The sequence below is a fragment of the Clytia hemisphaerica genome, unplaced genomic scaffold, assembly GCF_902728285.1.
Source record: "Clytia hemisphaerica strain Z4C2 unplaced genomic scaffold, Clytia hemisphaerica genome assembly, whole genome shotgun sequence".
NCBI classification, from domain to species: domain Eukaryota; kingdom Metazoa; phylum Cnidaria; class Hydrozoa; order Leptothecata; family Clytiidae; genus Clytia; species Clytia hemisphaerica.
Window position 1 is genome coordinate 674,194 of NW_027104389.1, and position 14,484 is coordinate 688,677.

The window sequence follows — 14,484 nt, forward strand, 5'->3', positions numbered from 1 at the left end:
ATCCTACCAAAGTTGCGCGGCCTTGAGCGACCCGCCTGGTTTTTACACAAATGACAGATTGAAACTAAAGTTTACCGCTTAATTTCGAAAAATATATCACTCGAAGACAAAGGAATTGCTAGATTCAATCCGTCATCAAAAATACGGCGCATATTTTAAGGCTTCAATTTTTCTTGCCTGAGAAAGATTAGAGATTGACCTCTAGCCCTTCGGGCTTGAAACTCAATGATCCACTTCGCGCACTGAAAATGTCCCGGTGTAACCCGTATTTAAAAACAAATATTTAGCACCTAAAAGCAGAGAGTCACAGCTGTATTCCTTTAAGCACGCGCTGCGAACGCCTTAAACTCCAACTAGAAGTTATCTTGCAATCCCGGCGCGTGCCTTAATGGATTCGGGCTTTAGGCTATTTCTTTACATTCGCGTTTGGATTCCAGTCCAGGATTACACGATTGCTTGAGGAATTTCAAAAATTGAGGTTTTTGGTAGGAAAATGAAAAAAAGGTTCCAGTTTTAGCTACCGACCGACCGACCCATTTTTCAAAGCTTCTAGGACACGAACCAAACAATCAATTGGGCCTGGCCTAACCTTTTTTTTGACATTTTAGTCAAATTTTTGACACTAAAATTTGAATATCTTTACAACCACTTATCCTCTGGAGGCCTATGACCCCTCATTTTCTTTCTTTTTCAAAGCTCTACAAGATAGGATAGATTTTGAAAAAAAAAATAAAATTTGAAAAATCTTCTGGAGCTGATGCTATTCAGGTATAAAATATGGGACGAATACAATAATATAATACAAACATATTATTAGTCCAGGATCTGGAGCTCAACTATTTTTTGCCTTTGATAATCTGATGGTGGAAAAACTAGAGTCCTATCGCAGCGCCATCATTCAAATCAGAAAGCGAAGATAGTATACGGCAGACTTTCTGACTAACATATTATAATTTATATACACACTCTGAAATCAAAAACCCATACCTACATATAAAGGAAAAATCTCCTGTTAAAAATGAATTTACCTGTTCACTATCTTTGTATGCAGTGGATAATACAGATATTACTGCTAGGAGCATTAATTGAATACTGTAATTTTTCATTATTTCTTGCTGTTTTTTCGTTTCTGTTTCAAAATTTTGTTTTTAAAGTTGTCGCAGCTCTATCCGCCATTATTATGGTGCCGTAAACATTTTCGAACTTTTCGAAGTCATGTTTTGGTTTCCTTGGTTTAACTTACCTAGTTTAATCTTGGAACGGTAAAGAAACTAGGTCGCATAGTAGGTGCGTCCATTAGAAAATGGCGGGATCCTTAATTTAACAACAAAATTCAAATCCGCTTTTTGCTGCTACTCCTGGACACGTCGTCAAACCTTGTGGTATAATAATACTGCTCAAACATCGATTAAAAGGTATTTTCTTTATAACCACTTATTGCATGAGCCTAAAAAAGCAAACCTTTGTAATTTGAGGCCTGTTGTCTTAAGTCCGTTGTGGCCAATAGCCCCAAAACGTTTCACTTTTTTTTCACAATTTTTGTTGGTTTGGTCTGTTGAGGACCCTGCCGACGCACCGGACTGTCCGGTGTATTTGTCCGGTGGCAAAAAGTATCCTTTGCTACACCGGACGCAATAAGTCCGGTGTCAGTCCGGTGTTGCATACAGGGAATTTTGGACGCCGGACACATTTATGAAACAAAAAATTAAGAAACACCGGACTCACCGGACTGGTCATGTCCGGTGTTTTGATTGTTAAGTGGAAAAAATATCCTTCTCCGACACCAGACATACGACTTCCTTAAGTCTGGTGTAGAGATTGTCCGGTGGTAAAAATAATTCTCATTTTACACCGGACTTTCGCGTGTCCGGTGTTCATTAAGTCCGGTGCGTCGGCAGGGTCCTGTCTGTTGGTATATCATATATATTTCCAAAGATTTATTATACACTGGATAAACGACTCATAAAACGGTGGAGAGCAATCATTGTATTTTCATTGTTTCAGACGTTCAGAAAACAATTGATGTTCTAGCTTTGTCAGTTACATCAATATGCCTTCTTACCTGTCTTTAAAAATATAAATAAAAGTAATCACAGAAAAGGATGCGAAAAAAAAGACATAAGTGTGAGAACAGAGTAATCAAACTCGCTAGAAAAAGTACCATTAGAAGTCATAAAAAATCAACCTGAATAAATGCAATCGAAATTCCAGAGAACTTCATAATCCCCCAGACAACATTAGATTACTATGTCAAACTCCCATCACATAAATTTTACAATTACGTCAGAGTAGACTACGCTCGCCACCGAAGAGGTTTATTTGGAAAGGGCAATTATATTTTATTATTCGCTTCTTTTTTAAAGATTCGCCGGGTTGGAAAAGTATGAATTTCTTTGTACATATTTTACCTACCCCAAATATTTAGGAGGCTGAGTTTTAAACGAATTGTCAAGTTGAAACGAACGATAAATGTATCAAGGTCTGTTTTATTTACCCCCTGGTGACTTAACAAAAGGGACTTAACTCGATGTTACAATCCTATTATTGAAAGTTTGTCTCGGCCTTTTTATAATGAGCGAGACATACGTTCTCTGATTACGCAATTTTCATATTGACATTTTCGAGGCATTTTGATGTAACTGTTTGTCTGCAAAGGACAACTGCCACAGCGCCTCGAAGATGTCTGATTTTTAAAAATGTTTATCAGTCTTATTTTTAAAAAGTTCTCTAGGGCGGCAATCACAAATATCTTCGTTTCGCGTCGCCTGACCGACTCTCGAAAATTGAGAAGAATCGAGTTGGTGAGTCGGTAAATTTGTCGGACTTTTTCTGTCGATGACGTTTTCTTTGTTTAAAAATTTTATAATTGCCGATTTTTTTCTTTTTGTACATTTGCAGAAAAAAGAGTTTGAAAGTAAGGCTAGCATACCAAGATGGATACATTTGTGAAATCTGGTGTGAGAAAATCATCATTAGACAAGAAATTCAGACAAAATGCTTATAGTTACACAAAATTTTCAATTGGAAATATCTTTTCAAGACTATTGCCAGGCTAGCTCTAAAGCTCTAAAACAGCATTTATTAACATGAAAACCAGAATATGATTCTTCAATGGGAATCAAAACTTACAAACGACAAACATCAATATGTCAGATCTAACAAAATTATTAACGACACTGTCATCATTGACAATAAAACAAACGATTTTCTGTCAAGAGCCTTGTAAACATTCCAACAACTCTCATCCAAATGATCTATTATAGCTATGTCTACCTTTTTTAGAGCGGTCCAGGGATTGAGCCGAGAACGCTTGCAGAACGCCCGCGAAGTCCCGTGCGTGTGAAAAACTTCAATCCGTCAATCATTTTCTCAAGCGAAGAGTACGCAAAGCAATTCTAGCTTTACAATAGTGCCGCGGATCATCAGTGGGGCTGGACTTAAAAAATTGTTGGTTTGCCGTCACCCGACCGACCCTACCTTAAAACCTGCCGACCCAAAAAAATTTATTGCCATTTTAAAGAAGAATTTTTTTTTCTTCAAAAACTTCAAACAATCAAATCAAAACTCGTATCTTGTCTGTCTCAAACATAAGAATCGTGAATTCCCTGCTAGCTCTCTTCTGTTTTCAATTCAAAATTACCTAAATGTAAACAAAGTGTTTTAACCCTTCTATGTACGCGAATTTCATAAATCGTCAAAATAAAATTAATTTCCGACTGACCGACCCACCTCCAAAATCTAGGGTCGGGTGACGGCATCCAGCCTGGATAGTATTCAATTATCATTACAGTTATCATTTCATTCCTAGAGAACTTTTGCAAAAAAAAAAGGAATAATAGAAAAGTTGTATTTTTTAATGCTCTTCACATACTGAATTTGAAAGTTCCCGATATTTTTGTCCCCCTTTTGCAGGACTTTAGCGTACATGCTTGCGTGCAGCATATGGTACAAAGTCCAAATATGCGTTTCCAGTAATTTTTGTATGAAGAGTTAGGTCTATACTGATAGCCAGAAGAGCTGAAATTAACATACATAAGACTTGAGTGTCTTGGCTCCACTGTGGTATGAAAATCCTTTGAAGGCACGTGGTGGCAGGGTGGTTTTTTTTGAGGTTGAAGTTTGAAAATTTCCGGTGTCAACATTCAACTTCTTAAATACACAACACGTCTTTTGCATCTTTCTCACAGCTTGAAACGTCATAACGACTAATAATTAGCAATTTTAAAGTGGAAGAATCGGACTCTCACAGGAAAGTTTTAGTCTCTTTTGGGAATTGGATGAGTGATTTTCGATAAAAAATGCAATAAAAATGCTTTGAAAAATCACTTAACGAGGGAAGGAGAGTGAACAATAATATCATTACTGCGGACATAGCTAGTACACGAGAAATGGGCGAAAATCTGTTACTTGTATATCCAGTGTATAATAAATCTTGATATTTCTTACTCAAGTAAGAAATATAATCGTAACATTAATCGGACAACAAAGTTCAATTAAGTTCGACAAAGTTCAATTAAAAATACCGTTCGATTGTATCGATTAATTACGTCTGGTATAATGGAAGTATATGATTTGAAAATTACAAGCCATTTTCTTGAACCAAACTCAAATAATTTTGTTGATTTCAAAGCAAAATTTGGTGTTCAAAGCTTCTTAGAGGAAAAAATTAATCAAAATCTTTACAGTTTTCTGCACTAATTGGTCAAATCTTGATAGGAGAATACTCAAAGTACGAAAATGCATCCTCAGAACATACAGTTCTTGAAAACAACAAAGTTGTGTTCCAGGGGGTTCGGTGAAAACGTTCTTCAATGCACTGTATGAATTCTTTTTGGAATAGTGTATAGGTCTTTTTGACTTAAGCAGCCTGTTGTTACTAAAACTAAAATGAAAGATAGATAGAAATAGGAGGAACATTTTGAACTTTGATTAGATTTATATATAACTATATTTATGTATAACTTTTTTAGCTGTGTTTTTCATTTTGTTCAGTAAAATAAAAAATCTTAAAGAAATAATCTAAATATATTAAAAGTATTATTTAGGCCGACAAACCCTTCAAATGATATAACTTATATTAAACTACTTGTTTGGCAATAATTATAACCGTATAACCACATGAATTTTCTTTAGCAGTGAACGGTTTGGCAGGATTTTTTTTTTCTTGACAATCTGTGGCAGAAAACAATTTTTTGAAGCTTTATTGTCTTAAAGTATTTTACCCTTCGCTCAGATAATTTGTTCCTCTATTTCAAGGTTATTTGCAATGAAGGCATTTTTCAAGGCTAATTTATTTGGATAGTTGTCCCTACTACATGGCTCCGAATGGGGTTCTAGGTCCCCCCGCTAAATTTAGGTCCCCCCTAAGAACAAGGTCCCCCCAGCCTGATAAAATTTTAGGTCCCAGTATAATAGGGGAAAAATTTTTTGATGAATAATTTTTTTTCAAAGTGAATTTTTACCATTTAATCAATGAAAACACACAAGTAAATAAACAGTAAAGTAAACTAGTAGTAACTTAACATTATACAACTTATGCACCCTTGAGTTCTTAAAATTGCCCTCTGAAATAGTGCCAAGAGGCAGTTTCCAAGATTAATTTTCCCTGACTTTTGGTTAAAAATCCACCCTTTTCCCCTGACAATTACCATGATTATTTGGAGGACCCACCATGGTTGGGTCCGACAAGAAAAATTTTGAAAAGAGGAGATTCCTAGATTGGCTAAAAATCATCAAATTCAAGGCATTCTGGAAAAAAATTCCCTGACTTTTCCAGGTTTTGCCTGACTTTTTCTAAAAGCAGTCCTTTTTCCAGGTTTTGCAGGTTTTCCCTGACCGCTGGGAACCCTGCAAGGATTTCCAAAGCTCTATTTACATATGTGTGCACTTCTAAGGATCAGATCACACTTCGCATGAAGACATAAAGGTTTTTTAGAGAAATTAAAAAACAGTAAAGAAAAATATTTAGGAAGTGTTATTTAGCCCCCAGAGTTACATAAAATTATGCAGGTCCCCCCCAAGATAGAGCTCCCCCCGCCTGTCAGGAAAAACAAACAGCTCCCACCTCTTATATGGCAAATTTGAGGTGTAGCTCCCCCCGCTCAGGCGGGGGGGGGGGGGGGTGCGAGCCATGTACTATTATTGTTAGGAGTTAGTAAAGCCATTAGATAATATTGATTTATAATTTGTATCTAATTTTAGGTTTATCAAAAGTTGTTGAAGCTACCAATGAAAAAAAAGAAAAATGGCCACCCTAGTTGAAAAACTACGTAAAAATTGGTTCATGGTTGGCATTGTAGTGTTCATACTTTTTGCAAAAATGGCACCATGGATAGGCATGAAAGGAGGGCCATTACATCCAGAATTCACCATCAAATACATGGCAGTTATGATAATTTTCTTTAACAGCGGCTTATCACTTAAAAGTGAAGATCTCAAAGCTGCGCTATTTCATTATCGCTTACATATCTTTATACAAGGCTTCACATTTGTATTTTTCCCGTTATGCATGACATTTTTGATGAATGTGCTACCTTTAGCTGATTATGTCAACAAGCACTTGGTCAAAGGAATACGGGTTGTTTCATGCATGCCTCCACCTGTATCCTCAGCTGTGATTATCACCAAAGCTATTGGCGGGAATGAAGCAGGAGCCATCTTTAATTCTGCTATGGGCAGCTTTCTTGGCATCTTTGTTACTCCTGTTCTACTTTTAACCTTTGTTGGCATTGATGGAAATGTTCCTGTCATGAGTATTCTTCAAACCCTCACCATTACCGTTGTTATTCCCTTAGCACTTGGTCAATATGCACGCAGCCACCTTAAAAAGTGGATGGAAGAAACTAAGCCACCGCTAAGCCAGGTTGGAAGTTTCATGTTGCTCTTGATCATCTATAGCACATTTTGTGATACCTTCTCAACTGAAACAAGTCAGATTAATGCTAAGGATCTATTGATTGTCGGTATCCTCATTTTCCTAATCCAAACATCCTTTATGTATTTGATTTTCTCGTCAACATCTGCTGGAAATATTGGTTACTCAAAAGAAGATGTAGTCGCCCTAATGTTTTGTTCTACACATAAATCATTGACCCTTGGTATGCCAATCTTGAAGATAATTTATGCAGGAGATGCTATCCTTCCTTTCATCTCCATTCCACTCTTGATTTACCATCCAACACAAATTTTACTTGGTAGTGTTCTCGTTCCGTTTGTCAAGTCTTGGCTCCTCAGTACTGATCTTCCACGATAACTAAATAATATCAGATTAAAGTTGTGACTTTTAGGAGTAAATTGTAATTAGGGTTTTTTCGATAATTTTAACAATTGAAATGGGTGCTTATGAGGTTGAAAATTCAACTTGCAAATTTTGTAAAAACGGAAACAAGAGATTGATAGTTTTCTTAAACCTTTCTGCTTTTGAAAAATAAGAGATTATTGTTTTTGTGTTGTGATTTCGGTTTTATTTCTAAAGAGAAAGTATTTCGATCTTGTCTGAATAGTGATGGAGATAATGTTGGAGATAATTTGATTCTAATCTACACGTTTTTTTTATAAGAACATCCAAAATTTTTGAAGTCTTTGGATGTTCTTTTAAGACTTTTTGAGTTTTAAGCCTAAAAATGTTCTGATTTTTGAGCATTTTTGCCCAATTTCCTAAGATTCCAGCTGTTTTATAGTCGGTAAAGCCTTAAAATGTTTTTAACTTGTTCTTAACATTTCAGCCATTTAAACCCTATGTTCTTATATAGTTTGTTCTTATAAAAAACGTGTAAGTTTTTTATTGCTGTTATTTATTTTGTATTTTATGAGACAATCATCTTTTTTACTTTTAACATATTTTTCTTTGTAATTTGGTATTAACAGTGGCGTGGTGGGAAAATTTCTCTGGGATGGCTAAGGCAAATATGGCGCCCTTTTTAAAGATTTTTTGTTTTTGGCGCCCCTCTTTATACGCTCATTATGAAAATTTTGAGTTTTTGAGTTGATGAGGGGCGCCATTTTTGTTTTTTCATTTGTCAATGTTTCGATATGGGTGCCTGAAAAATCCTTCTTGGCGTCCCTTATTTTTGGGCGCCCCTTCTCAAAAGGACTCCGCTGGGGGGCCTGGCCCCCCTGCCACCACGCCACTGGGTATTAATTTGATTAGGGTTCTGTTAGGAAAATAATCACCAGTGTAACATCTATCTGTTTTGTTTTGCTAAAATATTTTTGGAGAGAATTCCTTATCCTTTTTAAGAACTTTTCGACAGAAACATTATTTGACCCTTAGTTATTAAAGTTTCGTAAGTTTCAATGTTATTAGCTTTCTGTAAAGGTTATTGTCAACTATTATGCATCGAAATAAGGGTTAGAAAGTGCATAGCACCATTTTGGCAAGCATGGTTTTTGCGTCCTGAAATGGATAAATTTTCAATTTTTAGCTTGTAAGTAATCCAAAAAGGCATCGCTAATTGCGACTCGTTCCATTGTTTTGACAAAAGACAAGAGAGCTATGCTAGACTTACCATTTTTTCCCTTTTCTATAGGATTTTCTAGAGGATTAAAGAAGACTGGAACTGTCTGGTTAGTATTTCGGGATTAGATTTAAGAAATTAGGTTTCCTAGTAAATTTCAAATGGTGTGGCAGGTTTTCATCTTCTTGAGTATTATCATCAATGGCTCTCTAACTTGGAACTATCTCGATCACTGACTGTGTTTATTTCTTCATTTAGGTATAAGTAATTGTTAAATAAATTATGGGAGTCAAATATTTATGGGACATTATAGATGACGCACGGAGTGTGGAAACATTGGATAGTTTACGTGGCAAAACCATCTGTGTGGACCTCAGTATCTGGATTGTTGAAGCTAAACAAACTCTACAATTCAAAACAAGTATCTTGAAACCACACTTGAGGAACCTGTTCTTCAGGTAATTTGAGTTAATTTTAACATAGAGTCCGTGTAAAAAAACTCTGGGAAAGGTATAAACCCCCTGGTAAGTACGTACTTTTCATTCACCCCCTCCCCCTCGGTTGAAGAAAATTGTGGATTCAAATTTTTTGGTTCGGGCCTTTATTTCATACAGCTGGTATTTCGTAAGGAACAAACGAACTAAAGTGCTCTTTTTATTCTCTTTCAAAAGATTTTACAAGCAAAAAAATGTTATGAAAAATTTTCTCTGCGTACGTACATTTCCTTTGACCCCTCCCCTCCCCCTGTACGCAAGCATACGCTTTTAAGATCGACTTGCTCAGTTTATGATGACGTTACCAGATGATACAAGTGCTTCAAATCTAGCCACGTGTTCAAAAAGTGAGCAAAACAAAACAATTTCTCAACACAAGTTTAGAACAATAGAAAGAGCAAGAGGCTTCCATAACGATTTTTTTATACGGGATATGACACCATTGCAATGAATTACCACATCAATAGCACTTTTTTGTGTGCCATCAAATGCTCCATAAATTAGAGACTGACAGTAAAATATTCTGTAGAGGATAAAAATATGTCATCTAGAAATTGACTTTATTTCATTAGCTTGCAGATTTTTTTACCCTCAAGTTTAATTAATATATATAGTCCTTTGAAATTCGCGTACTGTTGTTTGACTATGAATTCTTTTCTTCGTAAAGTTTTCATACCCAGGCGAAAATAAAAAAATGTAGTGTTTCCGAAATGCGGGTGAAGTAAAAAAGCTCTCATGCGGCCGGCCGGAAAATATTTTTTTTTTGCTATTTTCGATAACTTAAGATCATTGAAATAGAACTTTTAAAGATAACTTTTATGTACAAACAGTATGAAGTAAGCCCTGAATACTAATGTAGCAACTACTAACGAACAAAACTTGATTTACAAGCGGGAATATCTAACCAAACGACGTTTGAAAACTCGAACGGTCAACTTGATTTTCTTTATGGTGAAACATATTTAGTCTGCGGCCGGGTCAGAAAAAAACTTCTTTTTCACCCGGCCGCTTTCCGGAAACACTATATTTTTTTTATTTTGGCCTTATATTAATTCATACACTACTTTTCAGGGTGCTCTACTTGAGACGGCTGGGCGTGAAACTAATTTTTGTCACAGAGGGTGATCCGCCTGATTTGAAACAAGAAACAATGAGGCGAAGGGCGGTTGCTCAATATGGCGTGAAAACTAAAATAAAAGGCAAGATAGGGCGTGGGAGATTTCAGCATACGATAAATGAGTGTACGAAAATGTTGGATTTGATCGGAGTACCTCATGTGAGAGGTCATGGGGAAGCAGAAGCTATGTGTGCTGTGTTGAATAAACACAAAATGGTAGGGATGGAAAGTGTTTTTTTCAAACATTTTATAGTTTGTTTCGTGTCCCATCTCTTCATTTTCTTCTTCTTGAAAGACCAATGATATTGAGCTCTTTTTTCTACCAAAAGTTGTTTATCCTTTTTATTATCAATAGTACCATGGTTTGCAAAACAAATTTTAAGTTAAAATTCTTTTAAAGATTATGTTATTAGACATTTACCTATTAGAAAATATTTTCAAGTTGGCAGAGATTAAACACCCCTGTCTCTGTTTCCTGGTGAGAAACTTCGAGCCCCGGTTGGGTTGAAATGAAGTTGCAAAACGATTTTTCAAGTGAGTAAGGGGTCCCATCGTGTCCTTGACACGAGGTATGATCTATTTCGTCTCACGATTCGCTCCAACATAAATAACCTCACAACAGAGCTCTTTGTTTGACGTTTTTACCTCTGCGTTTTTTTAGGCGGACGGCTGTTTGACAAACGATGGTGATTTTTTTTTATATGGTGGTGAAACAATTTATCGAGATTTTGGGATCAATCCAAAAGATCAACACGTCTTGATTTACACCACTGAGGTGTGTCTATCTTTCACTTCATCAGTTTCAGATCATGTTCAGACGTTACGATTTCGTTTCGCTCCAAAACGAAATGAAGCCGGTCTATTGGTTACATTCAAGTTTTACGTCATTCCTAACCAATAGAATGGCTTCTTTTTGTTTCAGAGCAAAACGGAAATGTCATGTGTTAACATGGTTTCAGTCCTTTACGTATGTTTGTAGTATCCTTTATTTTATCAAACTGTTAGGAAGAAATTTTGGTGGTTTCCGTCAATCCCTCCGCCCCCAAAACCCCCAAATTTTCTGCTAGATTTAATAATCTTCATGCTTTCCTTTAAATTTTGAATTTCTTACTTTACACCTTAAAAAATGGGTTTTGCTTAACGCTTGATTCCAGACCGGTTCTACAACCGCTAAGTGTAAATCCCTTCTGAAAAACTTTTTCGGCCATCCACCAAATTAAGTTTAATTCTTTTACCTTTAAGGTAATACAAATTCTGTAAGAGAATGGTGATTATCCCTGTTCCAGAATGTTCGTTTAAAATCATTCATTCATTCATTTTATTGCAGGGTATAAAGAAGCGTACCAACCTTACACGTCATGATATGATAGGACTGGCACTGCTGAACGGGTGCGATTACACCCAGGGCGTGGCTGGCGTGGGTAAAAGAACAATCAAAAAGTTTTTGGAAGAGAGGGAGTTTGATGAAGATCTACTGATTCGGTATGTAACTTTCTGAAACCAATCGATAACCAATCGATTTTAATCGAAGAATTATATATCGATTAAATCGATAGCCATTCGATATTCATTTATTGTATTAGTTAATATATCAACTGCTATATATTTTATCGATTGCTATTCGACTGTATCGTTTTTGAATCGATAATAATCGACGATGAATAGTCGACAGTAATCACTAGCAGAAGTTAATCAAAAATAATCGATATTCACAAAATTTTGACCACAATAAGCTATTGTAATCCATCGATTATATCCGACTGGCGATTCTACCGGTCACGACAGTCTGTATGTAAACTGCCATTTACGACCTTTAAAATGTGTCAAATCACTTTTTTAAGTTTGTCTATAACTATTACTCTTAGGTGCCAAATAAACGGGGGGGGGGTCGAATAAACGGGAGGGTTGGAAAAATTTTTCAAATCAAATAAACGGGGGGGGGGGCTAATTACCGGGGGGGTTGGAAAATGGACTTTTAAAAACCCTAAAAAGGGTCAAAATAGACTAAATTTAGGCTTATAAGAGGAAAACAAGAAACTTTCCTTTTGGGAGCTGGGAATTTTTTCAAAAATTAATAAACGGGGGGGGGGGGGGTCCTAATAACGTCCGGTGGGGTTGGAAAAAATCGAAAAATTAACAATCGGGGGGGGGGGGCGTTTATTTGGCACCTAAGAGTAGTCTGCTGCAATTTCATTGGGTTTCAAGCCCGAAAGGCTAGAGGCGAGACTCCTGGATGGGAAATGAAACCACTTATTTCCCATCCAGAACTCCCGCGCGTAGTTTTACACAGACGCCGGATTGAAACTAAAATCTATAATTACGGCGCGTTCTATGCGGGTTTTGGATGGGAAATAAGTAGCTTCAATTTCTCTTGCCTGAGAAGGGTTAAAGTATCCCTTTGGGCTTGAAACTCAATGATATGTATACCAAAATTCATCGAGGCAAAAGTTCCTAAATCTTATATTAGTGTGTAGCAAATTTTAAACTAAAAAACCTTTTGCGGTATTTTCTTGCTAAGCTTTGACACTAAGATTGTCGAGAGGAATTTGTTGGCTATTTATGACAAGTTTTTTGAAAATGTTGTTATTGATTTTTTTCTGATAGGATCCAAAAATGGAGTGATGAAGATTTCAAACATTTGGAAGAATGCTCAGATGCAGAGCTCACGATCATCAAGTAGGTGGAGATCACAAAAACGTTCATCTAACGCTATATGGACGTTCATCCAATGTTATTGGACGTTCATCCAACGTTATATGGACGTTCATCCAACGTTTTATGGACGTTGTAAACATTAAATTAACGTTGAAACAACGTTGTGTGTCAGCTGACAATCTATGTGAAAGCAAAGTGGCAAACGCGAAGTGTCTAGTAGACTCTGGAGGCCTTTGGAAGACATAAAATTGAAAATGAACCAATATCGACTTCCGACTTACAATATGTTGAAATGAATTCCTATAAAACTTTGAAAAACAATGATTTCGACGGTATATCAATTTACTTGTTTTGACTTATTGATAATTATACTGTAAGCTTTGAAAACTGCCGAAAAGATACCCTGGAAGCAACGTTTACCATTCTTTCTAATGTTGGAAGCCGACCAAGGAAAATGTCGTTGAATCTAAATTTTTTTGTTGGATTTCACGAGGAATTTGTTTTGTCCAATTATTAGTTTTCATTAAGTTTTTTTTCGCGTTGGTTCAATGCAAAATGCTCCATCTCACCAACCTGAAAAGCTTTCTCGTGTCTCCACCCCATTTTTCTTTCTACCAATAAAAGTACAATCTCACTTTTGTCCCTGGGACAAAATCAGCGTGTCTTTTGGGTATTTCCCTCACTTGTCCCATGAAACAAAAAAAGAAACCATGGGACACGCACTTGTTTTCTTGTGTTGGTGGGATAGAGCATGTTGCATTGCACCAACGCGAAAAAAACTTTTCGTTTCCCAAAGCCTTTAGTTTCACTGATAATGTTTTGATGTGGTTTTAGTTTTACTGATCATTTTCACATATTTTTTTCAGGAAACTTCATAAAGAAAAAGCCAACAAGTTTCCTGACGATAAGGTTAGTCATATCTTTTTGCCATTGTTTCTGATGTTAAAGAATGCTTGCTGAGTCATGTAAGTAAGAAATATAGTATATTATGAACTTTTTGTGCTTTCTTGCAAAGTAAGAAGTCGAAATGAAAAGATTTTGACCGTCTTAGACACTTGTCATTTCAGAAGCCTAGGAAAATAGACCATTTATATGTATTACGATTGAAGTTATCCCCTGGGACAAGTTTGTGCTTGGTGTATTGTTCGGGCGTTGGGTAGAGGTCGGTTTTTTGGCCTTCTAAAGTCTCTTTAAAGCAAAACAACAAAAAGTCAAAATACTCTTAAGGGATCCCTCCCCCATTTTTAGTTGTTTTAAGGATACCAAAACCATGAAAAGCCTTAGAGGGTCGCTTTTCACACCCCTGTGTCACAGACCCGCTGGGACCCTAGCCCCACTGGAAAATCTGGCAAAAATTTCGTCCCCGGTAGGAAAATACCCTGGAATTTTAAGCCCAACTGGGAAATTGACTTTGATTTCATTCCCGCTCGAAATTAAATATTTGAAAATTGCACTCCAAAACCATCTCCACTGGATTATTTAACCTTTGAACAACAGAGTTTCTATCCCCATTGGGATTTCAATAGGAATCTTTATCCCCACTGAGGAAAAAAGTTCCACCGGGGCTGTGAGATAGGGGTGTCCTTTTGGAGGTCCGTTCCGAACATACCCGACATTTACCAACTTATTAGAAATTCTTCATGATTGTTTTAGATCATTGATGAGTTTTTGGTTCAAAAAGACAAGCTGGATGGTGTTCGACAAAAGATGAAATGGTCTTACCCTCACATCAAAGATTTGCAGGTATTTTTCTCTCTCAAAA

At 36.4% G+C, this 14,484-nt stretch overlaps 3 protein-coding genes across 4 annotated transcripts in view; 2 read left to right on the forward strand and 1 right to left on the reverse strand.

Annotated features, from left to right (window-relative positions):
• Positions 1 to 1,188, reverse strand: part of LOC136819656 (transmembrane 9 superfamily member 1-like) — a 23,948-nt gene extending 22,760 nt beyond the window's left edge. Inside the window, exon 1 of the mRNA XM_067075899.1 lies at positions 1,029 to 1,188. Coding sequence (XP_066932000.1) covers positions 1,029 to 1,106 — 78 coding nt within the window. The 5' untranslated portion in view covers positions 1,107 to 1,188. The remainder of the gene's footprint in view (positions 1 to 1,028) is intronic.
• A 148-nt stretch (positions 1,189 to 1,336) lies between these two features.
• LOC136819657 (sodium/bile acid cotransporter 7-B-like) lies at positions 1,337 to 7,334 on the forward strand. The gene is made up of 2 exons (XM_067075901.1): positions 1,337 to 1,415; positions 6,202 to 7,334. Exon 2 carries the CDS (start codon positions 6,245 to 6,247, stop codon positions 7,250 to 7,252), a length of 1,008 nt encoding a protein of 335 aa, XP_066932002.1. The 5' UTR covers positions 1,337 to 1,415; positions 6,202 to 6,244; the 3' UTR covers positions 7,253 to 7,334.
• Positions 7,335 to 8,712: 1,378 nt separating this feature from the next.
• The window catches only part of LOC136819522 (flap endonuclease GEN homolog 1-like), a 34,131-nt gene continuing 28,359 nt past the window's right edge, over positions 8,713 to 14,484 (forward strand). For both annotated transcript variants that reach the window (XM_067075758.1, XM_067075757.1), the window contains exons 1-7: positions 8,713 to 8,914; positions 10,022 to 10,283; positions 10,729 to 10,842; positions 11,395 to 11,549; positions 12,672 to 12,743; positions 13,589 to 13,631; positions 14,376 to 14,465. In XM_067075758.1, coding sequence (XP_066931859.1) covers positions 8,739 to 8,914; positions 10,022 to 10,283; positions 10,729 to 10,842; positions 11,395 to 11,549; positions 12,672 to 12,743; positions 13,589 to 13,631; positions 14,376 to 14,465 — 912 coding nt within the window. In that variant the 5' untranslated portion in view covers positions 8,713 to 8,738. The remainder of the gene's footprint in view (positions 8,915 to 10,021; positions 10,284 to 10,728; positions 10,843 to 11,394; positions 11,550 to 12,671; positions 12,744 to 13,588; positions 13,632 to 14,375; positions 14,466 to 14,484) is intronic.

What these genes read in the sequence shown, in the direction of transcription:
- LOC136819657 (XM_067075901.1), top strand. Translation starts at nt 6,245, where the DNA reads ATGGCCACCCTAGTTGAAAAACTACGTAAAAATTGGTTCATGGTTGGC.